Source organism: Eublepharis macularius, chromosome 7 (assembly GCF_028583425.1).
Source record: "Eublepharis macularius isolate TG4126 chromosome 7, MPM_Emac_v1.0, whole genome shotgun sequence".
Classification (NCBI taxonomy): Eukaryota; Metazoa; Chordata; class Lepidosauria; order Squamata; family Eublepharidae; genus Eublepharis; species Eublepharis macularius.
This window is the reverse complement of record NC_072796.1, coordinates 141,313,399-141,340,274: the sequence shown is the minus strand read 5'-3', so window position 1 is coordinate 141,340,274 and position 26,876 is coordinate 141,313,399. Positions and strand designations below refer to the sequence as shown.

The 26,876-nt window shown below is 49.3% G+C and overlaps 2 protein-coding genes across 2 annotated transcripts in view; one reads left to right on the top strand and one right to left on the bottom strand.

Moving 5' to 3' along the window:
- The first annotated feature begins 5,055 nt into the window (after positions 1-5,055).
- LOC129333363 (heat shock protein 30D-like) lies at positions 5,056-6,248 on the top strand. The gene has a single exon (XM_054984961.1). It carries the CDS (start codon positions 5,322-5,324, stop codon positions 6,000-6,002), a length of 681 nt encoding a protein of 226 aa, XP_054840936.1. The 5' UTR covers positions 5,056-5,321; the 3' UTR covers positions 6,003-6,248.
- Positions 6,249-11,211: 4,963 nt separating this feature from the next.
- The window catches only part of NAPRT (nicotinate phosphoribosyltransferase), a 36,480-nt gene continuing 20,815 nt past the window's right edge, over positions 11,212-26,876 (bottom strand). Inside the window, exons 6-13 of the mRNA XM_054984960.1 lie at positions 26,662-26,855; positions 24,828-24,968; positions 22,901-22,985; positions 22,135-22,215; positions 20,372-20,474; positions 16,863-17,020; positions 14,905-15,012; positions 11,212-14,075 (exon numbers count right to left, since the gene is read on the bottom strand). Coding sequence (XP_054840935.1) covers positions 14,016-14,075; positions 14,905-15,012; positions 16,863-17,020; positions 20,372-20,474; positions 22,135-22,215; positions 22,901-22,985; positions 24,828-24,968; positions 26,662-26,855 — 930 coding nt within the window. The 3' untranslated portion in view covers positions 11,212-14,015. The remainder of the gene's footprint in view (positions 14,076-14,904; positions 15,013-16,862; positions 17,021-20,371; positions 20,475-22,134; positions 22,216-22,900; positions 22,986-24,827; positions 24,969-26,661; positions 26,856-26,876) is intronic.

Sequence of the window (26,876 nt, the reverse complement as noted above, 5' to 3'; positions counted from 1 at the left end):
CCTTGCGGCCGAGTCTCGGAGGACGAGCCGGACGCTGCCGTCGAAAGCGCCGGGGGCTTCGGGCGGGCGGCGGCGGCGGGCGCAGGCTCGGGCTCCTCCCTCCTGCCCTTGAGCGCTGCGGCGGAGGCCGATTGCCGGCGGGTCGGCAGGGCTCAGCCTGGCCGGGGATAAAAGGAGGCGCGCCAGCCGCAGGCCTCGAACCGAGAAGCGGAGGCGCAGCGCCAGAGCCTTTGCCGGAGCCGCGGGAACGGCGGCGGCGACAGAAGGGGCGCGATGGACATGCCGTACCTGGAGCTGCAGGGCAGCCTGCTGGGGCCGCGCCGCCGGGGGCCGGAGCTGGGCTGGACGGGGCGCCGCCGCGCCGGAGGAGCTGGCGGGGACGCCGGAGGGGCGCCGGCTGCGGGGGGCGGCCGAGCGGGCGCGGGAGAGCCGCGGCGAGGAGGGCTGCTGGTCCCGCGAGCGGCGCCAGGGGAGCCGCGAGCTGCTGCTGCCCGACGACGCCGAGGAGCGAGAGGGCGTGAGCGGCGCCCTGGGCACCGGCGGGCGGCTGCGCATCGAGGCCCCGTGTCGGGCCGCCGCCCGAGAAGCCGCTCGTGCCCATCCGAGGGGCCGCCGAGGGCAGCCCGGGCGGAGGAGAGGAGGCGGCGGCCTGAGCGCAGGAGCCGCCCGCCCCGTCCGGAGCCCTCCTGCGGCCCCCCGGAGAGACTGCTGGCGCGGCTCGTCTCTGAGCCTGGGCAGCCTCGACCCGGGAAGTCGGGCGGGTCTCTCAAGCGCCGCCGCCGGACTCGATCCTGCTCTTCCACTGTCTGCAACCGCCACGATCTGCAACCGGGCTATCCAGGTTCACAGCCAAACCCCGCAACTACTGTGCTACAGCAGCTCTCATATTGATCACCGAAAAATAAGCTTTAAACCTATTTTAAAAAACCCATATAAAAATCTTGTCTAATCTTGACACTCTGAGTCTCCCAAGTCCCTACCTGGTTGGGGGGGGGGGTTCCTCCTCTTTTGAAATGGGGGCTTGCTTCCCCTCCCCCCCAATCCAATGGGCTTCCATGGGCTCTGATTGGCTGACAATCATTTGGATCTCAGCAGGATTTGTTCAGTGCGGAGGAAGGGAGGTGGGACTTTGGGGGATGAATGTCATGCTCCCTCCTTCTGTGGAACTCATTGCTCCAGGAGAGATTTTTTTCAATTCTCTACTGGACAATGGAACAAGTAAAACATATCTATGTAAAAATTTTATTTTATGCAGTGAATAAATTAAACCATTTACAACAGTACATTCAATTTGCTTGGAACTTATACTACAGAATGAACACACACAAGCCAAAAAGTGTGTGTGTATGTGTGCGCACGCACTCGCACACACACTATATATATATACAGGTTATTCTAGCCTTGACAAGTCATCTGCTATATTTTCATGTCTCTCAATGTGAATTGTGTCAAAATCAGTCTTGTCCTATGCGACTCCACCATTATTCCTTTTGGTGTTGTGGGGGCAACATAAAGGTGAGTGGTCAGACCTGAGAGTGAAACGTCTGCCTCCTGAGTAAGTCCAGAGTTGACTCATTCCAGGATTGCTGCAGAAGTTCTGCTGAGCAAAAGCCCCGCCTGGCCCTACCCGCTCAAGTACTTGGTGGGTACATCAGAAAAAATGGTGGTGGGTGCCATGATGCTCAGAGGCACGTTTGGGACCCCTGGACTAAGATTTACTATAGCTTAAGTTTTCATCGTCTTTTTCATATGCATAAAGTGAATTCTTGAGTCATCAGAGGTGTGAAATCACACAAGGCAACTTGTGTGAAGTTTACAGGTTTGGAAAGGTTTGATTTTGCACAGATGCTGCCTTTTTTTTTTACAAGAGATTTTCCAATAAAAATAATTTCCATGTAAGGCTTTGAATTTGTTTGAATTGAACATTCAAACCACAAGAAATAATGGAAGATTTCAATTAACGTGTTTGTTGTTGTTGGAACATGAATATACATTACTTTAAAAGTTTTGTTACAAAAAACATCAAAATACATATGCTAAATCTTTAGGGTGCTGGAAAATTTTCCAATTTCCACATCATCGACACCCCCATGGCTATGTAATGAGCAGAAATTTCAAATCACTACCTAACTTGTCACCAAAACTGATTAACTGTAGCCACAGTCCTGCACAGTTCCCATTTATTTCAACAGGATTTGTCAAGGATAACCTGTTCCTTCCCCTCTGAACTATGCAGTTTGTCTATTTCTCCCAAATAGTCATATAATAGAGAAGGCCCATGTTTCTTCTTGTGTGTCCTACAGCACAGTGGTAGAATGGACTGCATCTCTCCAGGATGGAAAATCAAAAAGAGTCCAGTAGCACCTTTAAGACTAACCAATTTTATTGTAGCATAAGCTTTCGAGAATCAAGTTCTCTTCGTCAGATGCATAGTACAGAAACTGGTCAAATATAGAAGGGGGGAGAGGAGGGGAGAAGATGCAGTTGGGGGGGGGAGAAGAGGGAGGGTGCAACCAAAACATTCCTTTGCTAGTAAATGTAAACATCTCCTTTTGGCGATGCTTCCAATTCAGCAGAATTCATATGCAAATTTGACTCTGTCAAGCTGGGACTGAATAGGGACTATGAATGGTTATCACATTATCACAGGTAACAGATTTCCTTTACAGAGGCGGGGTCTGGGGGAGCCCAGTGGCGCCTGGCGTGGGCTTTCGGGGACCACAGTTCTCTTTGTCAGATGGATCTGACGGGGAGAGCTGTGGTTATCGAAGGCTTATACTACATAGGAATTGGATGGTCTAGCTGTTTTACTGCTGCAAACTAACAGGGCAAACTCCTTTGAAGCCTCACCCAACTGACCCCCACACCAAAAGGAGATGTTTACATTTACTAGCAAAGGAATGTTTTGGTTGCACCCTCCCTCTCCCCCCCTAACTGCATCTTCTCTCTCCTCCCCCCTCCTCTTCTATATTTGACCAGTTTCTGTACCATGCATCTGACGAAGAGAACTTGATTCTCGAAAGCTTATGCTACAATAAAATTGGTTAGTCTTAAAGGTGCTACTGGACTCTTTTTGATTTTGCTACTACAGACTAACACGGCTAACTCCTCTGGATCTATCTCCAGGATGGGTGAGGGATACCATTTCTGAGTTAATAACAAACTCCCTGCAAGTAGAAAATTAGCACATCAATGGGTTTCTAGTCTAGCCTCAATCCTGCAGTACTAGTTTTCTACTTGCAGAGAGGCTTAGTTTTTATGATACCTTTTCATTCAATGGCTAAAAAGTCATTACAACATCATTCAAAAGTAGAAACCTATACCTTCAAAGTCAGAAAAGCAAAAAGCATTCAAAGATATCCCCAAATGTGGTAGAGGACGTTCTGCTGCTTTGAGGCTCTACCACATCATGTGGAGATCCAGCCTCGGAGGAATGCTCTGAGCATTTCTTTGCATCACTAAAGTAAAATAATCATTTTGAAAAGGCAGGGCTGGGCCTTTAGTTGTGGTTTAGGTAAAAAGGTAAAGGTAGTCCCCTGTGCAAGCACTGAGTCATTACTGACCCATGGGGAGACGTCGCATCACGACGTTTTCTTGGCAGACTTTTTGTTGTGGGGTGGTTTGCCATTGCCTTCCCCAGTCATCTACACTTTACCCCCAGGAAACTGGGTACTCATTTTTCCGACCTCGGAAGGATGGAAGGCTGAGTCAACCTTGAGCTGGCTACCTGAACCCGGCTTCCGCCAGGATCGAACTCAGGTCGTGAGCAGAGCTTGGGGTGCAGTACTGCTGCTTATTAACTGCGGTTTAATCTAAGGGAATTCGTTTCAGTTAAGCAGGTATCTCTCTTGGTCTGCAGCAGATGGCAAGGCTGGCGTCAAGGTTGGAGTCCAGTAGCACCTTTAAAAAATGACCAACAGTTTCCCAGAGTATAAGCGTTCATGATTCCAGCTCACTTCACTAGATGCAAGTAGGAATGGAGACTTGAGTCTTTTTTATCCCAGTCGGCAGGTGGGAGGGGTGTTGCACAAAAGTAAGACAGGATGTGGCCCTACAATGTGAGAATCAGCGCATGATGCTCTTTTAGAAGAACATGGTGATCCAAAGGCAAATCAAGTGGCACAACAGACTCTCTGTTTTTGTTTCCTGATAAGCTGGCAATCTTTCTCATTCCCCCCTATGCAGTTTACTGCGCATGCCTGGAAACAGTCTCTCCTGAGAGACCTGTTTTTTAATATTTTAAAAAATGGATTATACTTCCCCTGGAAAAATATTTTGCACATGCTCAAACGAACGTCTCCCTTGGCTCTTTTTTGTCTCTCCGAACAGAACCCTGCACGTGTTCAGAGGAGTAAGAATTTTTGGCAACAAACAGGCAACTTCTTAGACCAATTGATGTATATTACCAAACCTGCATTTGCCCATACTTTTAAAATAAAGAGGAACCCTAAACAGTTCTACTCAGAATCCTATTCAGGTCCATCCAGTAGGATTTACTCCCAGGAAAGTGGTTTTAGGATTACAGTGACAGTCTTTTCCGCAGGCCCATAACCGTATCTTGTCGTTCACTCTTTCAGTGACGACGGCCAAGAAGCCAACTTCTCACACACCTCTTAGCACCCAGGCTGCAACACAGCCTATTCCGGTAAGATCGGTGCAAAAAGCACAAAGTCCCATAATAATTGCGCACATGCAATGAGATTAAACTACTGATATTCAGAGCAACTAGGTATATTTTATGCAACTGTACAAAAAGCTCCAACTTTTTGTACAGTTGGAGCCCGCCCTTGCAGCGTGCGCAATCATCTTGCTGCACAATCACATTGCAACTTCGAACAGACCTCGGAAGTCACCCAAAGACGGACTTTTGCTATGCTTTCTGCACTCTTTTGTGTGTGTGCGCGCGCGTTTGCAATACGCTAGCAATTGGATATCCCTCTCCCGCAATTTATGCACCGATTAAAAAGATATCCCGTTGCACCGCATTCGCGCCTTTTAAAAGACGCGGCTGCAAAGGCGTCGCCTTTTTGCAAAGCAGAAGCACGGCCGGTGCGAGCGCGCCCGGGGTTACAGTGTTGCGCTTCCCGGGCGCTCGTGCCCAACGTCGGGCGGGCGGCGCAGCGAGCCCTCTTGCAAACGCGGCTGCAGCGCCCCAGGGGAGCAAGCGGATTCCCGCGCGCCCCGATCGCCCCACCTCGCCCGGGAGCGCCAGGCGCGTCCTTGCGCGGGCCCAGGCAGCAGCTCGACGGCGCCGGCGGATCCCGGCTGCCGGTGGCTTAGGTGCGAGCGCCCCCGCCCGCCCGCCCGCCCGCCCGCCGGCCATGGCGAGGTGGTCCCGGGAGGAGCGGCTCCGCGGCAGCCACCCCCCGCCGTGGATGTCCGGCCGGGAGGCGATCGAGTACGTGCCCGTGAGGCTGCCGCCACACAGCCTGCTGGACCAGCTGGCCAGCCACATGCAGAGCCACCTGGAGGAGATCGAGCGGATGCGCGCCGCGCTGGACGACCCCTACCCGCCGCTCTGGGCCGGCCGCGAGAGCTGCCGGACCCGCGTCAAGGGCCGGCCCGGGACGCCCGTCGAGGCCGGGCCCCGCGGCAGCAGCAGCAGCAGCGACGAGGGCGGCAGCTACCGCTTCTCCCTGGACGTGGCCGGCTTCGCGCCGGAGGAGCTGTCGGTCAAGCTGGAGGGGAGGCGGCTGACGGTGCGCGCCCGGCGGGAGAAGAAGGCGGAGGCGGCCGACGGCTGCGTCTCGCACGAGTACCGCGAGGTGCGCAAGGAGGTGCTGCTGCCCGACGACGCCAACCTGGAGGCGGTGGCCTGCACCCTGGACGGGCCGCGCCTCTGCGTGGAGGCGCCGCGCCTGGCCCTGCCGCCCGCCGAGGCCCGCACCATCCCCGTCACCGTCGCCAGGGCGCCCGGCTCGCCCGTCGCGGAGAGGAAGGCCGCGCTGCCCGCCAGCCCGGAGGACGCCGGAGGGGCCCCGGACGCAGCAGCCGCGCCCTGAAGGGGCAGCGCCCGTCGGGGGAGCCGGCGCCAGCCTCTCGCGCGCCGCTGGGGCCCGTCCTGGCCCCGTTCGTTCCGTTTGCAGAAGTTGGAAGGGACGTTTCTCCGCCGCTGCTGCTGTTTATTGATACGGTTACGCGTTGAGGGGGGCGGGGAGAGGGGGCTTGCACGCGTTTGCAATGGTTGGGGGTGGAAGCGGGCCCGGAGTGTTTGAGGTTTGGGCTCAGTAAACTCCCGTTTTCTCATGCTTTTGGTGTCGTCCTTTTAAAAACGAAAGTGCTCCGTGGAAGCTGTCAGGGCAGAGCTGGGCTGGTGGCTCCCTGCGCGTCTAGGATTTCAAACTAGGTGCCAGGGGCGTGGAGTCGTCCAAAATAGGTGCTCGTTTAGACTGAAATAGACTCGGGGGGTGGAGGGAGATAACCGAAGGCATTCGACGGCTGGAAGCCGCCACGCAGGAGAGAACACAAACCGCACCTGTGGACCGGCGCTCCTGGCCGCTGCCCCTGAGCAACTCGCCTCGGCCATAACTTGGAAACCTCTGACACCTGTTTATACCAGCTCAGATCCTGGCAATCTAGTTGGTCTTTAAGGTGCTGCTGGACCCAAATGTTGCTTTTATAGCTTCTCCCTTCTGGTCAGTCAGTTGTAGTAGGAACTGTAATTTGGATTTCCCCCCCCCCCCCCCGGGTCTAGCTATGCACCAAGAAAAAAAATTGCTTTGGTGCCAAGATTCTGGTCCAGTGGCACCTTGGAGACGAACTCGATTTCCAGGATATGAGCTGGGAGAGTCAAGTTGTCTCACTCAACAGCCAAGAACACGCCTTAAGGAGGAGATGGAGGCCGCTGCTGTTTTCCTGTGCAAAAGTACTACTGCCCTAAATTGGGGAGGGAGGGGGAATACATTTTTTTTTGTTCAACCATGAGGCCCTACAGTTAGAGCAGACCAGAGGTCCGTTTTTCTACATACAAGATTCTGCTAGGAAGTGCTCCCCTGCTGTTGGTCCAAAGCAGCTGGTATTGTGTGGGCTACTGCCTCTAAACATGGAGGTTCTATTTAGTTACTGCAAGAATTGAGCAAAAACGATCTTGGGGTTATAGTGGACAGCTCAGTGCCACAGCAGTAAAATGGGCAAACTCTAGGCTGAGAATTGTTAGGGGACTCATTTGTTCAGTTCTGGTCAGTGTCTCTCAAAAAGGACATTGCAGAGCTGGAAAAAATACAGAAGAGGGCAACCAAGATTAAGGGGTTGGAGGACCTTTTATCCGGGGAAGGGCTGAAGAATCTTGGACTTTGCTGTTGAAAACCAGACAAAGGAGGAAGATGGCAGAGCTTGATAAAATTGCATGGGGTGGAGAAAGTGGGGAGAGGGAGTTTTTTCCTCCCTCTCCCACAATATTACCACTCAGGGGCAACAGATGAAATTGTTTGCAAATAGGATCAGGACAGATAAAGCAAAATACTCTTGGGTAGCCATGTTTGTCTGTAGCAGTAGAAAAGAGCAAGAATCCTGTAGCCCCTTAAAGATTAACAAAATTTGTATAAAATAGTAAAGAGTCCAGTATCACCTTGAAGACTAGCCAGCTTTATTGGAACATAAAATTTCGAGTCACAGCTCTCTTTGTCAGATGCATGGAGGGTATGAAGAAAACTGGCCAGAGATATATGTGGTGAGGGGAGGGGGGAGTAGATGCAAAATCAGTTGCAAAAGTTATGAAAGAGGTGGCGTGCGCAATCCAGGCAGGGTGTAACCCCTCCCCTCCATAGCTGAATCTGAGTGGAATGCCTGAAAGGCAGTTAGCTCCCGTAATGAGATAACTATCCAGAGTCTCTACTTCAGATACGGAGTAAGAGTTAGATACTGAAGAAGTGAGCTGTGACCAGGGCATTATTATTCATCAGGCTGACTAGGCCAAAGCCTAGGGGCCTGTCAATTTTTTTTTAGCTGAGGCACCCCCCCACATAAATTACAATCCTCTTATATTAATAAGATAATTAACTGCTTCCTTATTGAAGTGAAACACATACTAAAAAAATTATTCATAAATTATGTATATTTTAATAATTAAAAATTAGTCGCTTCAGAATATTTAAGTATTGAACAATTATACCCCCAAAATGTGCTTTCCTGAAGAGTTCTCATGCAATAAAATGTGAATATAGAATTCTTCGGGAGACCCTCAAAATGGATATAGGGCTACGTACTGTGGTCTAGTGCCTGCCTGCCGTACCAGGGTCAGGCTGTCAGCTGTAGCAGGGTGAAAGATTGAAGTGCTGGAGGGGGCCTGAAATACCTGAAAGCCTAGGGGCCCAGCTGTGGGTTAATACGGCCCTGGCTGTGACCCACAAAAGCTTATACCCTACCACAAACTTTGTTAGTCTTATAGGTGCTACTGGCTCTTGCTCTTTTCGACTGATCTAGCATGCTTTTCTTACATTCTTAAAGATAATTACTGAACCAATTTGCTGAGTGCTGTGTTGCTAAAAGTTGCATACTGAACTGCAGTTTGAATCGCCACTGAACTCTTAGATTAAGCAATGGATTTCTTAAAGCAGATAATGGCAGCGGGGGGTGGGGGGGAGAAGCAACAGTGGATCCCGGTTGCAGGTAGCCCCTCACCCCTCCAAATCAGTTGGAGCTGGACAAATAATTCCCAGAGTGGCTGCCCCTCCTATGTTTCATTGATGCTCCTATCCAGGGGTCATTTTGTAGAAAAAGAGCTGGAGGAACTCATTAGCATATGCCACACCCCTTGCCATCACCGGAAGTGTGTCATTAGCACAACTGATCTGTGTTTGCCACACCCCCTGACATCACCTATCCTGGCCGTTTTGGACCTGGCCATTCAGGGCCGAAATGGGGCCCAAATGGCAAAAAAGGGCTGAATATGGCCAAAAAGGGGCCTAAAATGGCCAGGATTGGCTGCTGCTGAGTGGGAGAGTGATCCATCACCCGTCAGAGGACCGATCCAGGTTGAAACGGGCCCAAAAGGGCCGAGTCAGGTGGGCGGGGCCACCTGACATGTGACCTCTTTGGGGAACTGCCAGAACTGCGTTCCTGTGCATTCCCCCTCAAAATGAGTCCTGCTCCTATCCATCTGCCCGTTGAACAGTTTGGTAGTTTCTCCTACCTAGTTTCAGGTAGTTGAAAAAAAAAATCAAAACATTGAAGGACCCCTTTTGAGAGAGGTTAAAGTATACAGTGCACTTCACTGTGGTCTATTTAACTACAACGAACTTTGAGCTGCCTGCCCCCTCCTGGTATGTACTAGTTACTATGATGGAAGTTACTGTTATCCCACTTTTTCAAGAGATTACTGTTTGAATTTAAAATGTTAAAATCACCCCACACCCATTAAATTGTACAAATGAAGCAAGTGACACCACAATTTAATAGGTTCTGGGGGGAGGGCACGAGCCACAGGCTGGGAAACGAAAAAATAGCCAGCCCCACAATAGTTAGGGGCCCTTGCCTGGTGCCTAAAAGCCAAGGGCGAAAGCACCAGGCCGAGTGCCTGCTGCGTGTGGGAAGGTAGGACCAACCCTGAAATGGATTGCATGCAAAGAGCTAAGAGAACGGGCCGTGCAGATAACAGTTTCCAAGTCAAACTGGGAGCTGTGCAGAACAGATAGGTTCCCTCTGGTTCCTTTTATGGAACTTGGCACTTTGCTTTATTCCAACAAGCCAAAAAATTAGTTGTCACCCACATTGCTGTGGAGGGCGTGCCGTTTAAACTGCTGCCAGGAGTCTGGTCAAGACAAGATGAAGGTGCTGGGGAGGAGGGGTTAAGGCTGATTTCCTGGAAGAGTACCATCTGCTCATGCTGCAGGAGGTGATATTATTGCACAGCTAAAAGAAGCTTAACCTACGAGAAATAGTTTAGCGCTGTTGCCTAAAGTACCTTCTGCCACTTTCACTTTGCTCATCAGAGTAGCTGCATTGAAGGAAATCAAACGGCTTACAGCATCCCTTTTCACACAGTGGCCAAGCAAATGCCTCCAGAAGACGGCTTCCTTTTTCTACCCCCCTCCCCTGACCCAACACTTTGGTTCAGAGGTACCCTGTCTCTGGACATGGAGGTTCTATTTTGTTGTGGCCAACATCCAGTGAAAGACCGGTTCTCCATGAATATAAGCCATTTCTGCTTGTAGCCATCGCTACAGCCACCGGCAACAAATTCCACAATTTAATTACTCTCTTGAACAGAGAAATGCCTTCTTTTGCTTACTCAACAACGTCATTGGACTCCCCTAAGTTCTAGCATTGACGGGGGGTAGAACAATTTCATTGCTTTTCCTCATAGGGAAGGTGCGCTCTGATCTCCAGGTCAGTTTTCTTCCCACCAGGACTCCATCCACTCAGGTTCCCCAGTAGGGCCACAGCTCAGCAGAAGAGCACCTGCTTGGCACGCGGAAGACCCCAAGTTCAATCCCCGCCATCTCCAGATAAAAAAGACCCAATAGTAGATGATGTGATGTTTCAAGGGAGGGCAACTGCGACATACTTTACAAGGGACTCCCCCGTTAAAGATCACTCGGTGACTTCAATTAGTATGAAATGTGCTACTTGTGAATAGCTGTTTCGAGGGCTATACACCCCTCCTACAGCAACTTCACTAACTCTTCACTTCCAGGCTCAATTTCAGTTCTTACTTTAAAAGCCTGACATACCTGAAGGACCTCTAGATGAGCCCCACAACTGCCTCCCCTTCCCCCACGCACCCCCAGCGACCCCTGCTCCATGCCCAGAAGATAGCAAAACACCGTCAGGATCCCTAGCCGAACTGGCCTGGGGAAAACTGCTACCTGACCCCAAGGTGGTAACCTGGGCAAGTAAGAAGGGGCCACAAGAACTAAGCACTGATGCAACCCTTCCTGACCTCCCTCTCATGATCTGCCCAGGTTCTCAGAATCAGTACTGCTGTCAGATGGCCATCTATCCTCTGCTTAAAAACCTCCAAAGAAGGAGAGCCCACCACCTCCCGAGGAAGCCTGGAAGCTTTTTCTGCCTTCCAATAGTGTGCAATTCTTGGCAACTCAGAATGGCTCACACTGTTTCCACCCACTTCCATTATAACCTCCCAGGGAGCCTTTGAGCTCCGTTCAACTGAGAGTACCCCGTCCAGGATCACCCAGTAAACTTCATGGCTGGGTGGGGATTTGAATCCACGTTTCCAAGATCCCTGGCAGACACTCCAACTGTTTTTCCGGATCCCAGCACTTTATTTGCTTTAAACAGTGTAAGGCAACACCTGTGTGTGTGCACGCATGTTTTCAATAGTGTACAGAAGATACACATGTATACAACCGTGCAATCTTATGCCAAGTAACTCCAGTGAAATCAATGGGCTTATTCTGAAGTAACTCAGCAGATGGCAGCACCATTAAATTTTATGACCTAACAGCTTTCTTGTCCGATCAGACCAGGGGTTATCCAATCCAGTGCTCTGTCCCCAACTCACAAGTAGAGCATTTTTAAAAAATTACAATAATCTAATTTGTCCCCGACCCTTATCTATGATCCACAGGTACACTGCCTCTTAACGTGGAGGTTCCATTTCTTTATTATGGTTAAACAGCCACAGATGTGCCTATCCTCCATGAACGATTAGCTGCTTTGTTCGGAGGCTCAATTATGCCTTCTCTTCCCACTTTTTTACGAAGGTGGAGGCATCTCCCATTTATTCTGTTTACCGGTTTCCAGTCCTCCTGTGTAAGAAGAAGTCGCCCTAGCCTAGCGGACTACAATTCCGCTTAAGTCATACTACAAAATATACACAGATACGCAGTAGCCTGCTAAAAATACGAATTTTTGGCTTCCAGAATATTATAAAGTACACCAAATTACTTTAAAAATGTTGGTCTCTGCAACATCTTGATTTTCTTTGTCCTAACATCACAAGTAGCTGATAAGAGGATTAAGTAAAGTTACAGGTGTTTTAATTGCCTCTGGCCTGTTCAGACACAAGCATAGTACAGCAAACAACACCAGCACTCAAAACGCCTCCTGATGGTTCACATTCCATTACTGCTGTTTATAGCTGAATTCTCACAGCCACATCTTGTTGCAAAAGCAGAATGCAGGTGGGAAGGAGGCAATTTTTCCCACTGACTGCCAGGTTCAGAAGACACAGCATATCTACCCCAGGGGAGCACTTTAGGCCACCAGACATTTCAGGAAATTCTGTCTGTGCAAGTGACACTCACTGAGAACAGAATGAACTTAAAGAGCAGCGGAACTCAAGCTGATTCCGCACACATTGGATAATGCACTTCCAATCCTCTTTAGAGATCATTTGGAACTGAATTTTTCGAGTGTGAAACAAAAAATCCACTTCCAAATGATAGCTAAAGTGCATTATCCAACGTGTGCGGAATCAGCCTCAGTCTGCAGTTCAGAGAGCGCCACCGCTGCAATTTCCATCAACCCAAAGAGCCCCATAACTGCCATACACCTTATGTGGCACCCCAAACACAGGTGTGCAATCATATAACTATTCCTCTTAAATATATAGCATTTTAAATTACCAGATTGTAGCATGTCACCTGCCAACACCTTTCCTGGCCCCTACCAATGGTTTGGAGAAAGTGGGCATGGCTAGGCGGGGTTTTTGCCCAGCAGAGCTTCTGACTGGCCATTGGAGATCCGATTGGATGCGCATATTTTTAAACAATTGTTTTGGCAGCAGCTGCCACCACGGCACGGGGATCTTCACTGCGGGACTGAAGGTAAGCTGTGTATATGCAAGGAAATACTTGTGTCAATTTTAAAGGGTATCTTGTTAAGCAGAGCTTCTGTCCGAAGTGTTGAAGAGTTACTATTAAGAGTTATGGATGACCTCACTCCGATATTTGGTGGTTGGCTCCGCCTCCAGTGGCAGCCATTTTATGGTCAAGTCACCTCCCTATGTCAAAATTCCAAAGATGCCTGCAGGCTCAAAAAGGTTGGGGACTCCTGATCTGAAGGGCTTCCCCCTCAGCCTTCTTAATCTCTCCTCAGGCTGAGCCACAGTAGGTCTAGGGCTGCCAAGTCCCTATACCCTCCCAACGGGCCTGGGGGGGACACCTGGCACTTACCTGGTGCCTTTTGCATGTCTGTTTGTACATGCATTCCTGGCGCTTATGTGATGTCACTTCCGGGAAGTGACATCATCACGCCGGCCACGAGCATGCTCCCACACTTTGCATGCAGCTAATTCTAGCCTGTTTGGCCCCAGCAAAGTGTAGGAGCATTGGCACAGCTGGCACAATGACATCACTTCAGGAAGTTACGTTGACGCACTTCACCAAGAGCGTTCCCAGTGCACGCTTTCCCTGCTTGCCTGCCTGTGGTCGGTGATTTCCAGGGAGCTTGCCACCTTCCGCTGATAGCTATCGACAGGCAATAGGTCAACCCCCCAGGGGACTTCTCACCACTGGGAAGTGTAAGTAGGTCAGGCAAAAGAAAGAGAGCCAAAAAGAGCAAGTTGGCTGTCGAAAAAAAGGGAGTAAAATCACCAATACCTCACTGTGACAAGCTTGTTCTTTTCCCAGGGTAGTGGTGGTTTTAGCCTCCGTTCTCTTGGGCCAGCTGGGAATCACTTGCCAGCCACGTGCCCTACTGGGCAATGGTATTGCCCATTTTCCTGGAACATGGAGCAGGTGCCACGCTGAGAACTGGCTCTCAGGAGAGCCAAAGGTATGTCAAAGAACCGCACGTGGTTCCTTAGCCGATGAGTGAGTATTGTCCCGCTAGAGTCTACAGGGCAAAGCATCTGGGAAACTGACGTAGACCCTTCTTCTTCGCAGGCGGCCAGGTCGTGGCCAACGCTACCGGCTTATTACATCTGCACCGAGCCCCATGAGGCACTATGATATATACCTCGCATTTTCACAAAGAGGCATTCAGTTCTTCAAAGAAAAGGAGGAGAAGGCACAAAAAGGATCGGCAATCCGCGCAAGCCGCGGCTTCGTTCAGCGTTTGGTCCCCGAGCTGCTGCTTGCTGGCCGGAGTAGTGCAAAAGAGGGCCGGGAGGTTCACGGGCTATCTCGCTGGAGGTCAGTCAGGAGCGCGTGGAGCTTCTGGGTCATGGCGACCTGGGATTGAAGAAAGGCAACAGGTGGGATAAGAGCAAGTGGTCCAGGGCAGCAGATTTGCAAGAGAAACTTCACACACACACAGAACGGACATGAAAGCAGAGAGCCGTTGGCCACCCAAGCTGAGCACTTAGTCTTTTAATAGAGGAGCCCTCAGGGACTGGAGCAAACAGCAGACGGGCTCAGGAAATGAGGCGAGGCGAACCAGCGGCCGCTGCTCGAGGGTCAGGGGAAGCAGCCTCCGTCCTCATTCTGATCATTCGATTTATCTAAATATTTTTATCCTGCTTTTCTCCTGCACGAGAGGACGCAAAACAGTTACAGAAACAACCCCACCCCCAGCAGGCTTTAAATTACAACGCAGCGCTAAAAGCGGAGCTGCTGACTGGGCGTGGGGCTGAGGAGGTAGAAGGACTCGGCCCCTGGAGGAACGCTTTCCCCTGCCCCCCACCAAGGAGCTGGAGCAGCTAAGGCCTTTCCCTCCTTGCTCCCCAGGTGGCTTTAAACGCCCCCCCCGCCCAACTCGTGAGCAAAGATTCAGCCACACCCTTCCTCCCCTGACATTTTCTCGCTTGAAAAAGCCAGCACACTGAACTGTTTTCACCTGCTGGGGAAAGGAGACAATGGCAGGGGAGGGGATTCGTTCCCGTTTTCCCTTCCCTGCACATCTCCTTCCTAAGGCAGGGAGCAACAGGGTGGAGTTTGCAATAGAAGATCAAAAGAAGACAAAGCCCTTGCTTGCAGCCGAGTCTAAACCAGGGGACAGGCGGGGCATAAGCCTTCCCCGTGACGAGAGTCCGCACGAATATCGTAAGGTCTGAGCACCCACCTGATAGGCCTCTGGGTCTTGCAGCCTCTTGTGGGCAGGGCTGAGCTTGCTCAAGGAGGTCTGGGCATGCTTCTTGATCTCTGTGAGGCTAGGCAGTGCCTGGCAGATCTTCGTCGGGGAAGGAGAAGAAACATATTTACCATTGCAGGGACCCGAAAAATTATCCGGAGAATTAGAGCAGAAACCAAAGTATCTTGAGCTGGAACAGGCCAGCGACCCATCAAGGTCAACATCCTGCATTCAGCTCTATGCTCCTGGGAACTCTACGAGGTCATGTAAACAGCAGCCTTTTCCCCACTCTTGGTCCCTTCCCAGCATCTGGTATCCAATGATACACACTGTCTCTGGATGCCTCGCGGCTAACAGGCTTGCTAATGGCTGTCCTAAGAAATGTGTCTAATCCCCCTTTTAATAACTGTGTGCTTATATACTGCTCTTCTAGACAGACTGGTGCTCCACTCAGAGCAGTGAACACAGGTAGTGTGTTTATCATCATCATCCCCAGAATATAGCTGGGGAGCTGGGCTGAGAGGAGAGGCTGACCCAAGGCTACCCTGCTGAGCTCATGGCAGTTGTGGGATTCAAACCAGCAGAGTGCTGATTCACAACCCAGCCACTTAACCACTGTGCTACAGCAGCTCCCTTATAATAACAACTGTGCTTATATACTGCTCTTCTAGACAGATTAGGGCCCCAATCAGAGCAGTGAACAAAGTTAGTGTTATTATTATCCCCATAATACTGCTGGGGAGCTGGGGCTGAGAGGAGTTTCTTACCCAAGGCCACCTGCTGAGCTCATGGCAATAATAATAGTAATAACAACTTATTTATATACCGCCTTTCAGGACAACTTAATGCCCACTCAGAGCAGTTTACAAAGTAGGTTGTTATTATCCCAACAACAAAACACCCTGTGATGTGGTTGGGGTTGAGAGAGCTCTGAGAGAGCTGTGACTGACCCAAGGGCACCCAGGTGGCTTCAACTGGAGGAGTGGGGAATCAAACCCAGCTCTCCAGATTAAAGTCCTGCGCTCATAACCACTACACCAAACTGGTTCTCAGTAGTGGGATTTGAACCAGCAGAATGCTGATTCACAACCCAACCACTTAACCATTATACTACACCAGCTCTCTTTTAAAGCTAGCTGTGACCATCCACCTCATCTGGAGGCGATGTATCCTACTCAGGGAGAGATATCCTTGCTCCTTTACCTTTCAGGCATTTCCAGTTAAAAAGACCAGGTAGTAGGTGGTATGGAAGATTGTAGCCCGAGACTCCGGAGAGCCACTCCCAATCTGAGTAGGCAATACCGGCTCTGGTGGTTCAACGGTCCGATTCAGTACAAGGTAGCTGCATGTGGCCTACTGGCCATAAACAGCCGATCAAGCCTTTCTCAAACGCTCTGTCCACTTTCTGCCTCTTCTCTCCACTCGCTACTGGCAACGTCTTTCTTCTATTACATGGCAGCAGATGTGCGCCTTCCTCGAATGTGGGCCCAGCTGGTAACTACTTATCTCCCCCCACCCCTCACAACAAAAGAGTGCGATCATCAAGCCTCTTTCTCACAAAAAGCAAATAGGGATAAAACCTGTGACGGCACCACTTCAGACAGCAAAAAGAGGTTCTTATAACTGAACGTGCCTTCACACAAAACCATTCCCTGCATACAGAAACCTAACACATCAGGGAGAAAGAACGTGGCCTCCCTGACATGCTAGGTTTCTAGGTACAAGGATGATGTTTTGTGAGGAAACACACACACCTCAACTGCTGACTGAAGTGCAAACCAACTGGCCTATATGTGCTCCCTATAGCAATAAACTTCTAATCATGGACAGGACGTGACACGTTTCATTGATGAAAGCTAAAAGTAAGTACCAAGATGCAAAGTAGGCAAAAGGCTGTCAGGGCTGAGGGAAGGGGGACACAGTGTACAAAAAGGATTTTTCCCCCTCACCTGCCCATCTTTGAGGTATAGACGGTGTAGGATTTCCACACTGGCGGGAACTGCCTTTCCAGCTTCTTTGTTTCTTCCTAGCAGCCAGAATTCAACTTCCTTCCCGGCCCTCGGGGGAGGTTCTTCTTCCAGCGCCATGAGGTCCATGTACGGAAATCCTGTTTGTAGGAAAGCGATCGTGGGCACAACTCAAAGAAAGCAGAAGGCGGTCAGACACGTCCAGCTGTGAACTGGCAGCTCTCCACACAGGCATGAGAAGCAGCAATTCTGCATAATTTGGGCAGGTCTTCACTAGTGCCAACAGAAAATCTGAGTCCCCAAAGCCAGAACTACTGCAGTACATAACAATTGTGTGAATATCAGAGAAGGCAGGAAAATGTTCCGTCCATACGGAGACAGAATGCGGCAAAAATCAATCCATCAGCCCCAGGCCTTCAGGGCTTTCTTTTCCATCAATGAGAACACGTAAGAAAATTAAGCGTTCCAATTTTTATGGGAAGTTCGTCTCTCTTACAAAAGTATAAAACTGGAATCACTCCGCATCGTAACCATTCCTTTTCACCCCCCACCCCGTTCTCTGCACAAGCCCCTCCCCCTGCACCTCTTTCCTGGCTGCCCCACACGCTGCTCCATCTCCAACTGCCCATCAACCCCTTGCAGTCCCATCTCCCCAGACGAGGCTTTCCTGGAAAATCAAGCCTCGCTTGGGCCGTCCCTCCCTCTCCTTCCCCAGTCCCTTCTCTGCCCTAAGCCCGTGACTCATCACTTGAGTCCATGGCTCAATTCACACCTCTCTCCTGTCTTGAGCACGAGTTATGTCATCTCTATGTATGGTACAGCACCTGGCACACCGGCAATGTGAAATAAGCAACGTATTATTTGGCAATACATGTAGCATCCGAACTTGCAAGAGGAGTCCTCATTCCTCAATAACCGTCTCAGCAAAAGTGCAAAATCCTGCCCAGCTTAGTCTTTGTGGAGGCAATTGGGAAGCCTGAATGCCTCAAATACATTCTTCTCAGCATGCGGATTTAGCTTATGGAATTCGCTGCCACAATGCACGGCCGTGAATTTTCAATCGGCCTGCAATGTAGCATGCAAATGCATGTAAAAAAATCGGGACAGCTGCATCTCGTAAGGCAAGCAGCTCGGGAGAGGGGGAGGATTCGGCGCAGAGAATGCACTGGTGGGGGTGGAGTTCTTCCGCACATCTGCCAGGGTAAATATGCACCTGGGATCTTGGGAGGGGAAATGCAGTGTGGGGGGGAGTGGTCAACAGAAAAGCTGCAAGGGAGGGAAAGAGTGAAGCACCCCGGCATGCAACTTCTCTACTTCAACTCTTTCCTTCTAAAAGCTGCTTTTCCCCCCAAGGAAAAAAAATCAGGGGTTTGTCACGTATGAGTTACAGCTGACTGAAAGGCTGTTCCCCCTCCTTTTTGCTCACCCCTTTGTGTATTATTGGCAGGGATGGGGTGTAAAGTTGCTTTCTGGGGGTTGTGTTAATTCTGTGGTTTTACTGAAGTTTTTAATGTAAATTATGTTATACTGTTATAACCTGCTCTGAGCCCGCTTGCTTGGAGGGTGGGATAGAAGTTTAACAAACAAAGACACAAACAAACAAACAAGAAGCTGCATGCATCTTGCAACAGATCCCAAGAAGGCTTTTTAAAAGAAAGGACCAATTTGCAGGGCAGCCCTATGAGCAGCTATCACAGCTAAATGGAGGCTCCGTGTTTGGTGGCAGTCTGTCTCTGAACACTTGGTGCGGTAAACAAACCACAGGAAAAAGCCCTCGGCTTGAGATTCGTTTGGGAGCTTCCAGAATCATCTGGCTGGTTGGCTAAATGCACTTTGGCCTGATCCCAGTTCACTGGTCTCGGGCGCCGAGCCGTGCTGTTTAGTACCGTTTGGCCGTGTAGCGGAGCAGCAATCTGTAAGAGCCTGGAATGCTCACCCAGGGAGGAGGAGGAGAACAGGCTGCAGAGTGAACTTTACCCAACTGTAGGAAAAGTTAATCAAGTCAGTGGCTCATGAGTGTGGCTTGGAAAAAATCCCAGGACAGCAAGATCTCCCTCTGCATTCACCCCAGACTTGTGTCTCTGTGTTTTAAACAAACGTTTTTTTCCTCTAACAATGAGGGAAAGACTGAAAAAGCAGTTGCCACTGCCCAAAGTGAGACGTTCCAAGCAGTTCAGAAAATTAAAAGGAAAACAATTCCCTACGTTCACCCCAATAATCAATCTACTGCTATATGACTGCCAAATTTTCTACACAGTTCTCCATCACAAGGTAAACAAACTGTGACCAGCACCAAATTCAAAGTGTAACCAAACCAGGGTACGGAAATACAGGAATGGCCCATATGAAAAACAATTCAGCTTAGAACAGAAACCCCTTCCACACATTTGCTGTTTGTAAGGGGCAGGAAAGGGCCCCTGAGGCCAGCTGGAGCCCTTTAAAGAAAGGGCAAGACAAATACACAAATAAATTCTTACATTCTCGTGGCCCCTTCTTACATGCCCAGGGTAATACTGGTAGCCACTTTTGGGTCAGGAAGCAATTTTTCCCAGGCCAGATAGCTCGGGATCCTGATGGTGCTTTGCCATCTTCTGGGCATGGAGCAGGGGTCACTGGGGGTGTGGGGGGGAGGTATTTGTGCATTTCCTGCACTGTGCAGGGGGTTGGACTAGATGACCTTAGGGGGTACCTTCCAACCCAATGACTCTATGAAATACATGGCTTCAGGCAAGCCCCTATCTTTTTCAGGCTGAATACGGGATACAATTTTGACCTACCTTACAGGGTTGTTACTGAGGTTATTTAGACAAGGTATGCCAGACACTTTGAACGCTCTTAAGCACGGCATAAATGCCATCGCTATTTTTAAGCATCTCTCTAGAAAACATTACACTTTCTTTTAAAAAATGGAAATGGTAGTTTTAAGATGCTGATTTCTCAGCCGTTTATCAAATATGATATTAGTGTGGAACCCAACTGTGGAGCAAGCAACACACCGAGGCATGGGCAAAATTTTCACCTTAAAGCCACACACACCCCTTTTCAGCATCTCTCAGCCAGAGCTGGCGTGGTGTAGTAGTTAGAGTGTTGGATTGGGATCTGGAAGACCCAGGTTCGAATCCCCACTCTGCCATGGAAGCTTGCTGGGTGAGTGTGGGTCAGTCACACCCACTCCCCGCCTAACCTACCTCACAGGGCTGTTGGAAAAAATGGAGAATGATGTAAGTTGGGTCCCTACTGTGGAGAAAGGCAGGGTTATAAATGCAGTAAATAAAATAAATTAAGGGGAGACTGGAGATCACATAAACACGGGAAATTGCATTGTACATAGCTAGACTGGTCCATATTCCTCCGTTGGTGTCTCTCCGAGCAGAGGAAGCCATCTCTGGCGATACCGGGAATTGAACGTGGGATCTTCTGCACGTGGAAGCAGCATTCTACATTCTACTGAGCCACAGCCCCATAAATAGCCATGAACGCACAATGCTCACCAGCAGCATCCCAGAGCCTGTAAACCACTTTGCTTCCAGGAATGGTGGTCTTCTCTTCATCCTCCGTCACCTTCAATCTCGGACAGCCATTGACTTTCACCAGCTAGGGAAGGATGGGCGATTAAAGCCACCGGCGTACGTGTCTGGGGTACCTGTGAGGCTGATGGTGGGAGCAACCGGCTAGGCAGGCACATGGGGGAAGTGTCGAGTGCGGTAGCATGTACAGCATACTGCTCCCCAAGGAGATAGATCAAGATGGGTTGCCGTGTTTAACCTCCGTGTTGCAAGAGACCAGTAGCACCTATAAGACTAACAAAATTTGGGCTAGGGTATGAGCTTTCGTAAGTCACAGCATTTGAAGAAGTGAGTTGTGACTCACGAAAGCTCGTATCCTACCACAAATTTTGTTACAGTGTGATCCTAAGCAGAGTTACACCAGTCAATGAAGTCAATGGGCGTAGACCGGCGTGACTCTGCTTAGGATCGCACTGTTAGTTTTATAGGTGTGACTGGACTCTTGCTCTTTTCTACTTTTCTCCAAGATGGGACTATATTCAGGTATAATGGAGGGAACACTGTTCACATATAAGAGTGAGAGTCTGCTGATGCAGGGTGCAGTTTGGAAGACAGAAGCCGCTCTGAAGATTTTAGCTTTTAAAAAGCAAGTTTCTAGTCCTCTAGAAAAAAAATGTGCGAGAAGTTACTGCTCAGAAATCACAGGCAAGACCTTGAGGAGTTGACATAGGAGCCCCTCGTCGCCTTTAGAACACACCTGCATGGATCCAGCTTAAGGGACTGCATGTGCTGTTTTAATATATATGATTCTGACATTACGCCCATTCTGGAGTCCCACCCAGTTCACAAACCCTGCCGGGGCAATGATGGGTCCCAGTGCCCCTACCCCTGGCTAGCAGAAGACCAAACAATTAGAATATATGCAAAAAAAGAGAGAGAAGAAATCAAGACCACGAAGCCTAGAAACTTGCTTTTTCCTTTCTCTCTCCTTGCTTCCCAGAGCCAGTTTGGTGTAGTGGCTAAGAGCACGGGACTCTAATCTGGAGAGCGAGGTCTGATTCCCCGCTCCTCCGCTTGAAGCCAGCTGGGTGACCTTGGGCTAGTCATAGCTCTCTGGAGCTGTCTCAGCCCCAACCACTCTGAGTGGGCATTAAGTTGTCCTGAATGGCGGTATATAAATCAAATATTATTATTATTCTCAGAAGAGATAGCAGGCATCCTTAAGAAATTTTTGTGCCAGGGGACCAAAGACGGATTCCAGAGAAAACACACACATGCACACACACACACACCATTTTTAAAGGTTCAGAAGAGTTACCCATGTTAGTCTGTAGTTGCTAAATGGTAAAGAGTTCCAATAGCACCTTTAAGATTAACCAACTTTATCGTAGCATAAGCTTTCGAGAACCACAGCTCTCTTCATCAGATGCATGGACAGAGAGAGCTGTGGTTCCTGAAAGCTTATGCTATAATAAAGTTGGTTAGTTTTAAAGGTAGTACTGGACCTCTTTACCATTTTTAAAATCTCTGCTTCTTGCATATCAGCAGACAAACTCAGTATTGTCTTCTACCCTCAAGCAGATGGATTTGACCACAGCTGCGGGCTCTGGGGTCACAACAGCTGCCATGGCAACGTATCAATTTACCTTTAGATGCCACAGAATTTCTTGCTGATTTACAGAACCCAAGAGATCCAGTAACGACCCCCGTCTCCCACCCACGGGGGTCACGTGGAAGAAAGCACGTACCTTGTAGACGCACCCCAAGGAAGGCTGCAGCGGGCACGTCACCAGATGAGTCCCCACGCCAATCATGTCAATTTCATTCCCCTGGTGAGAAAGAGCAAGGGTGAGAGGGACCAGAGGGGGGGGGGTCCTCTTCACAAAGGGCTCATCCTCTCTCCTCTACTAGGAACACTGGCGTGTGAAAATCCCGGACCAGTACGCAGAAGCAAAGAAGAACCAGGTGCCAGGTGAAGAAATTTATTCAAGTTTTGTAGATCTAGAATTTAATCTAGAATTTTCTGTAAATGACAAACTACAATCTTTATCTTCTGTATCTGAATTCAATAAAAACTATTTTTAAAAAAGTTTTGTAGATCCCTACGCAAAACACGTAGGGATCTACAAAACTTGAATAAATTTCTCCACCTTGCATCTGGTTCGTCTTTTCTTGTGAAAATTCAGACCAGGGTGCTTTAACACCTCTGCCCAGCCTTGGCAAATTGGGTGCAACACAGAAGTTAAACCCATGTGCTGTGAGCCAGGAGGACCCCACTACTCAGCCCCAGACAATCCAGCGAGCTTCTCATCTGCAGTACGGGCATAAATATCCCTGATCCATCTTTCAGTGCTGTCCGCAAGGATTACTGGGATAACACAATGCACTTCGAACACTTAAATTGCACTCAAAGATTATTGATTCCAAAGGCTCAGGACGTGCATGAATGTTTGCCAACAACCCCATCAAGACTTCCTGCCCACCCCCCTCCAAGCAAGCAAAAACCATCTTCACCTCCTGCGCCAACTCCTCGAGGTTCCACTCGCTCACATCATTGCTGACTGCAATGGGGATGCTTTCGAACCAGGGGACGTGAAAGCTGGACAGGAAACAGGGGAAAACATCCAGATCAGAAGTTGTCTTCCGCCCTGTCACTTGAGTCTAACATTGCCTGGCTAAAGCTCTCCAGGGTCTCTTGCTCCCTGAGACCGCAGTAGTTGTGAGGCTTTCTGCATTCCGAACTACGGAACTGGTTACTCAGGCCTTTTGGGTACCGCTGAATTCCAAGGGCAGAATGCAGGCTTTTGCAGAACGGAAGGTATTTTTGCACTATGAGAGGAGTGCTAGAAGGAGCCGCAAGGCAGTTAAAGGCCTCTGCTGGCAGGTGCTGGAGACACCCTATGGCCCTTGAGAATTGCCACTGTCAGACCGGACAATCCCTAGAAAGAAAAAGGGACGCGTTCCCCATGACTTCTGGAGGCGAGGCTGCTGACAAAGAGAAACACAAAACCCTACAAAAACAGGGTTTACACCAGATAAAATGGCAGATAAAAAGTGGTTTCTGATCTTTCTACGGGCAGGGGGTGATGGTAGGGAAAGAGGTAGGATGCCCCCCAGTCATCATTTTAGGAATAGCTGTGCAAGACAGAGATGAGGATCAGGTGTCCATGAGCTGGTTTCGCAGCGACTTCAGCTCCATTCAAGTTTCTTACCCTCATTACTGAAATGGGGAAAAAATGCAGGAGGAACATCTTTTCAAGCAGAGATTCTCAAAACCCTTTTGGGGGGGGGAAGAGAGAAAGAGAAAGAGAAAGAGAAAGAGAAAGAGAAAAAGAAAGAAAGAAAGAAAGAGAGAGAGAGAGGGAGAGAGGAAAAGAGAAAAAGAAAGAAACTAGTCCACTGGACTCTAGTTCAGATTTCTGCATGCATCCAACTACACAGTTCCAAGATTCGCAGTCACTTGAGACTTCAGAGGAGGGGGGTGGCGCATTACTCCACTCCTACTGCAGACCTTCACTCTGCCTCCCTTATTCCTGAAGGTCTGATGCCTCCCAAGAACAAAATTTCAGGGAACTCGGTAGGCTTTAGCACCAGAAGGCTGCAGACAAGCCCCTCTCCTGCAAGGTGCACAAATTGCTGGATACACCCAGCTATATTTGTGACCTACCAACAGCTGCCTTAAGTATTTTATATCATAGAATTCTAGAGCTGGAAGGGGCCTTACAGACCATCTAGTCCAACCCGGTGCCCAATGCAGGAACAGCCTATGGCATCCTCAACAAGGATTTGTCCAGCCGCTCCTTGAAGACTGCCACATCCTCAGGCAGCTGATTCCACTGCTGAATTACTCTTAAGGGGAAGAGGTTTTTCCTAACAGTCCAGCTGGTACCTTCCCTCCTGTAGTTTAAACCCATTGTTTTGAGTCCTACCCTCTGCTGCCAACAGGAACAGCTCCCTTCCATCCTTTTAAATACTTAAAGAGAGCAATCACGTCTCCCCTCAATCTCCTCTTCTCCAAACTGAACATTCCCAGGTCCCTCGGTCTTTCCTTGTAGGGCTTGTCCTTGTAGGATGTCCAGCCCCTGACCATCCTGGTTGCTCTCTTCTACATCCATTCCAATTTGTCCACATCCTTTTTGAAACGAGACCTCCAGAACTGCACACAATACTCCAGGTGGGGCCTGACCAATGTGGTATATAGTGGGACAGTGGCATCCTGTCATTTTGATGTTATGCCTTTGCCGATATACCCCAAGATCGTGTTCGCCTTTTTCGCTGCTGCATCACACTGACTGCTCATATTTAGCTTCCCATCCACCCGTATCCCAAGACCTTATTCACACACACTGGTGCCCAGAAGTGCATGAGTCCTTCAAAAGGAACTTCCCTCTTCCCCCCATCAAATCTGTGATGCTTTAAGCAACAGCAGCCCTGGACTCACTGTGCGCTGCAGGTCCGAAACACCTGCCGTATTTCCACCGACTGCCTGGCCAAGTCCCCGCTGTCCAGGCGTACCCCAATGGCTCGGTATCCCAGTTCATTCAGTGCAAGGGCTACAGCACAGAAGTTTGGAATGCCACTTCTACAAAAAGCGAACAACCTCATCAGACATTCGTTACAGACGTTATACAGAAAGCAAACAATATTATTAGAGCCCTACTGGATCAGGCCAGAGATCCATCACCTTTGGGATGTAAAATAGTAAAGAGTCCAGTAGCATCTTTAAGACTAACAAACTTTATTATAGCATAAGCTTTCGAGAGCCACAGCTCTCTTCGTCAGATTCATCTGACAATGCATCTGACGAAGAGAGCTGTGGTTCTCGAAAGCTTATGCTCCAATAAAGTTGTCTGACGATGCATCTGACGAAGAGAGCTGTGGTTCTCGAAAGCTTATGCTCCAATAAAGTTGTCTGACGATGCATCTGACGAAGAGAGCTGTGGTTCTTGAAAGCTTATGCTCCAATAAAATTGTCTGATGATGCATCTGAAGAAGAGAGCTGTGGTTCTTGAAAGCTTATGCGCCAATAAAGTTTGTTAGTCTTAAAGGTGCTACTGGACTCTTTACTATTTTGCAGCAACAGACTAACACAGTTAACTCCTCTCGATCTTTGGCATGTAGTTTCCAACAATGGCCAGATGCCTGCAGACCTGATATTCAGAGGTACGTAGTTTCCATGCAGCCATCACGATTTTCAAGCTTTGGTGGAAGGCTTTAAAGGAACAGTCTAGGCTAATGACGGTAAGATCTTGCAGCGTGGGAGGAGAGAGTGGCTACCTGCCAGGAGAGATTCCTTCATGGCCCACAAGGCGGAAATCAAAGTGGATTCCAAGGAAGCCATTATCAAGATTGCGGCAAAAGGAGAGAGCCAGGTAATGGCTGGGCTTGCCGAGGAGTGTTTGTCCTCTGGCTCCGAATTAAAATTCTCTTCTTATGCATTCAGTAAATAAAGTGCTTTAGAACTCACTTCTGAATTCTTTTTCAAAACCAGCACCAAAACATTTTGGGACGGAAGTAAAAAAATACAGCATTCATCCATGTGATAATTTACAGTGTACAATTGCACCTGGAAGTTCTCCTGTTATTTATCAAAATCATTTGTGCCCAGTTTTTCTCACTGTAAACTGCAGTTCCAGTTGGCTTAAAAGCCATCAGCAAGATATAAACAGTGCAGTTCTATTCAATGCTGCTCCAGAAATCAATGGGCTTAGAGTGGAGTAACTGTGTCATAATCGATGTGTTCTTAATGTTTATATTGCTGCAAAATGTTATTCTATTTATTGTATATTTTAAAACGTCGTGATCCGCTTTGAGCCCGCTTGCGGGCAGAGTGGAATAGAAATCAAATCAAATCAAATCAAATCAAATCAAATAACAAACAAACAAACAAACAAACGGTGCATAGGATTGCGTTGTGAAACCCGAAAGGGTGCAGAATTTAAAACATCAGCAGCCACGTTCTGCTCAGATGTAAACTAGCCTAGAACCTTTCAAACGCCTAGATGGAGAGGGAAGCCCTTATACTGCCTGCAGAACTCGGCATCTTCTTTCCTTTACCGGAACTGCTGCCATTAAGGTGTGAACCACAGTGGCGGTCAAGCCGATAGCTCTGAGAGAGAGCAGCAACAGGAGGATCCGAAAGGACCTGAGGTACCCTACATCATGTGCAGGAGAACTCCCTGGCGGGTTCAGGTCGATCCACCTTCCAAAGGGCCTTCAAAATATCCGGCTGCTTTCCAGTGCAACCTCAAATCACAGCCATGCAGCCGCCTTACCTCATGACGCAATAGGTGTCCACCAGGCCTTGGAAGTTGTGAGGGAAGGTGACCGCGTAGGACACAAATGCGGCCCGCTCCCCACAGTGCACCCGCTCTGCAGGGACCTGGAGCAGCCGGCAAACCTTGCTCAGCCAAGCCTCCACTCGGGAAGGGAAGTCCACTGGCTCCTCTCCACTCACGGGCCGCAGAACCTGTGGGGAGAAATGAAGAGA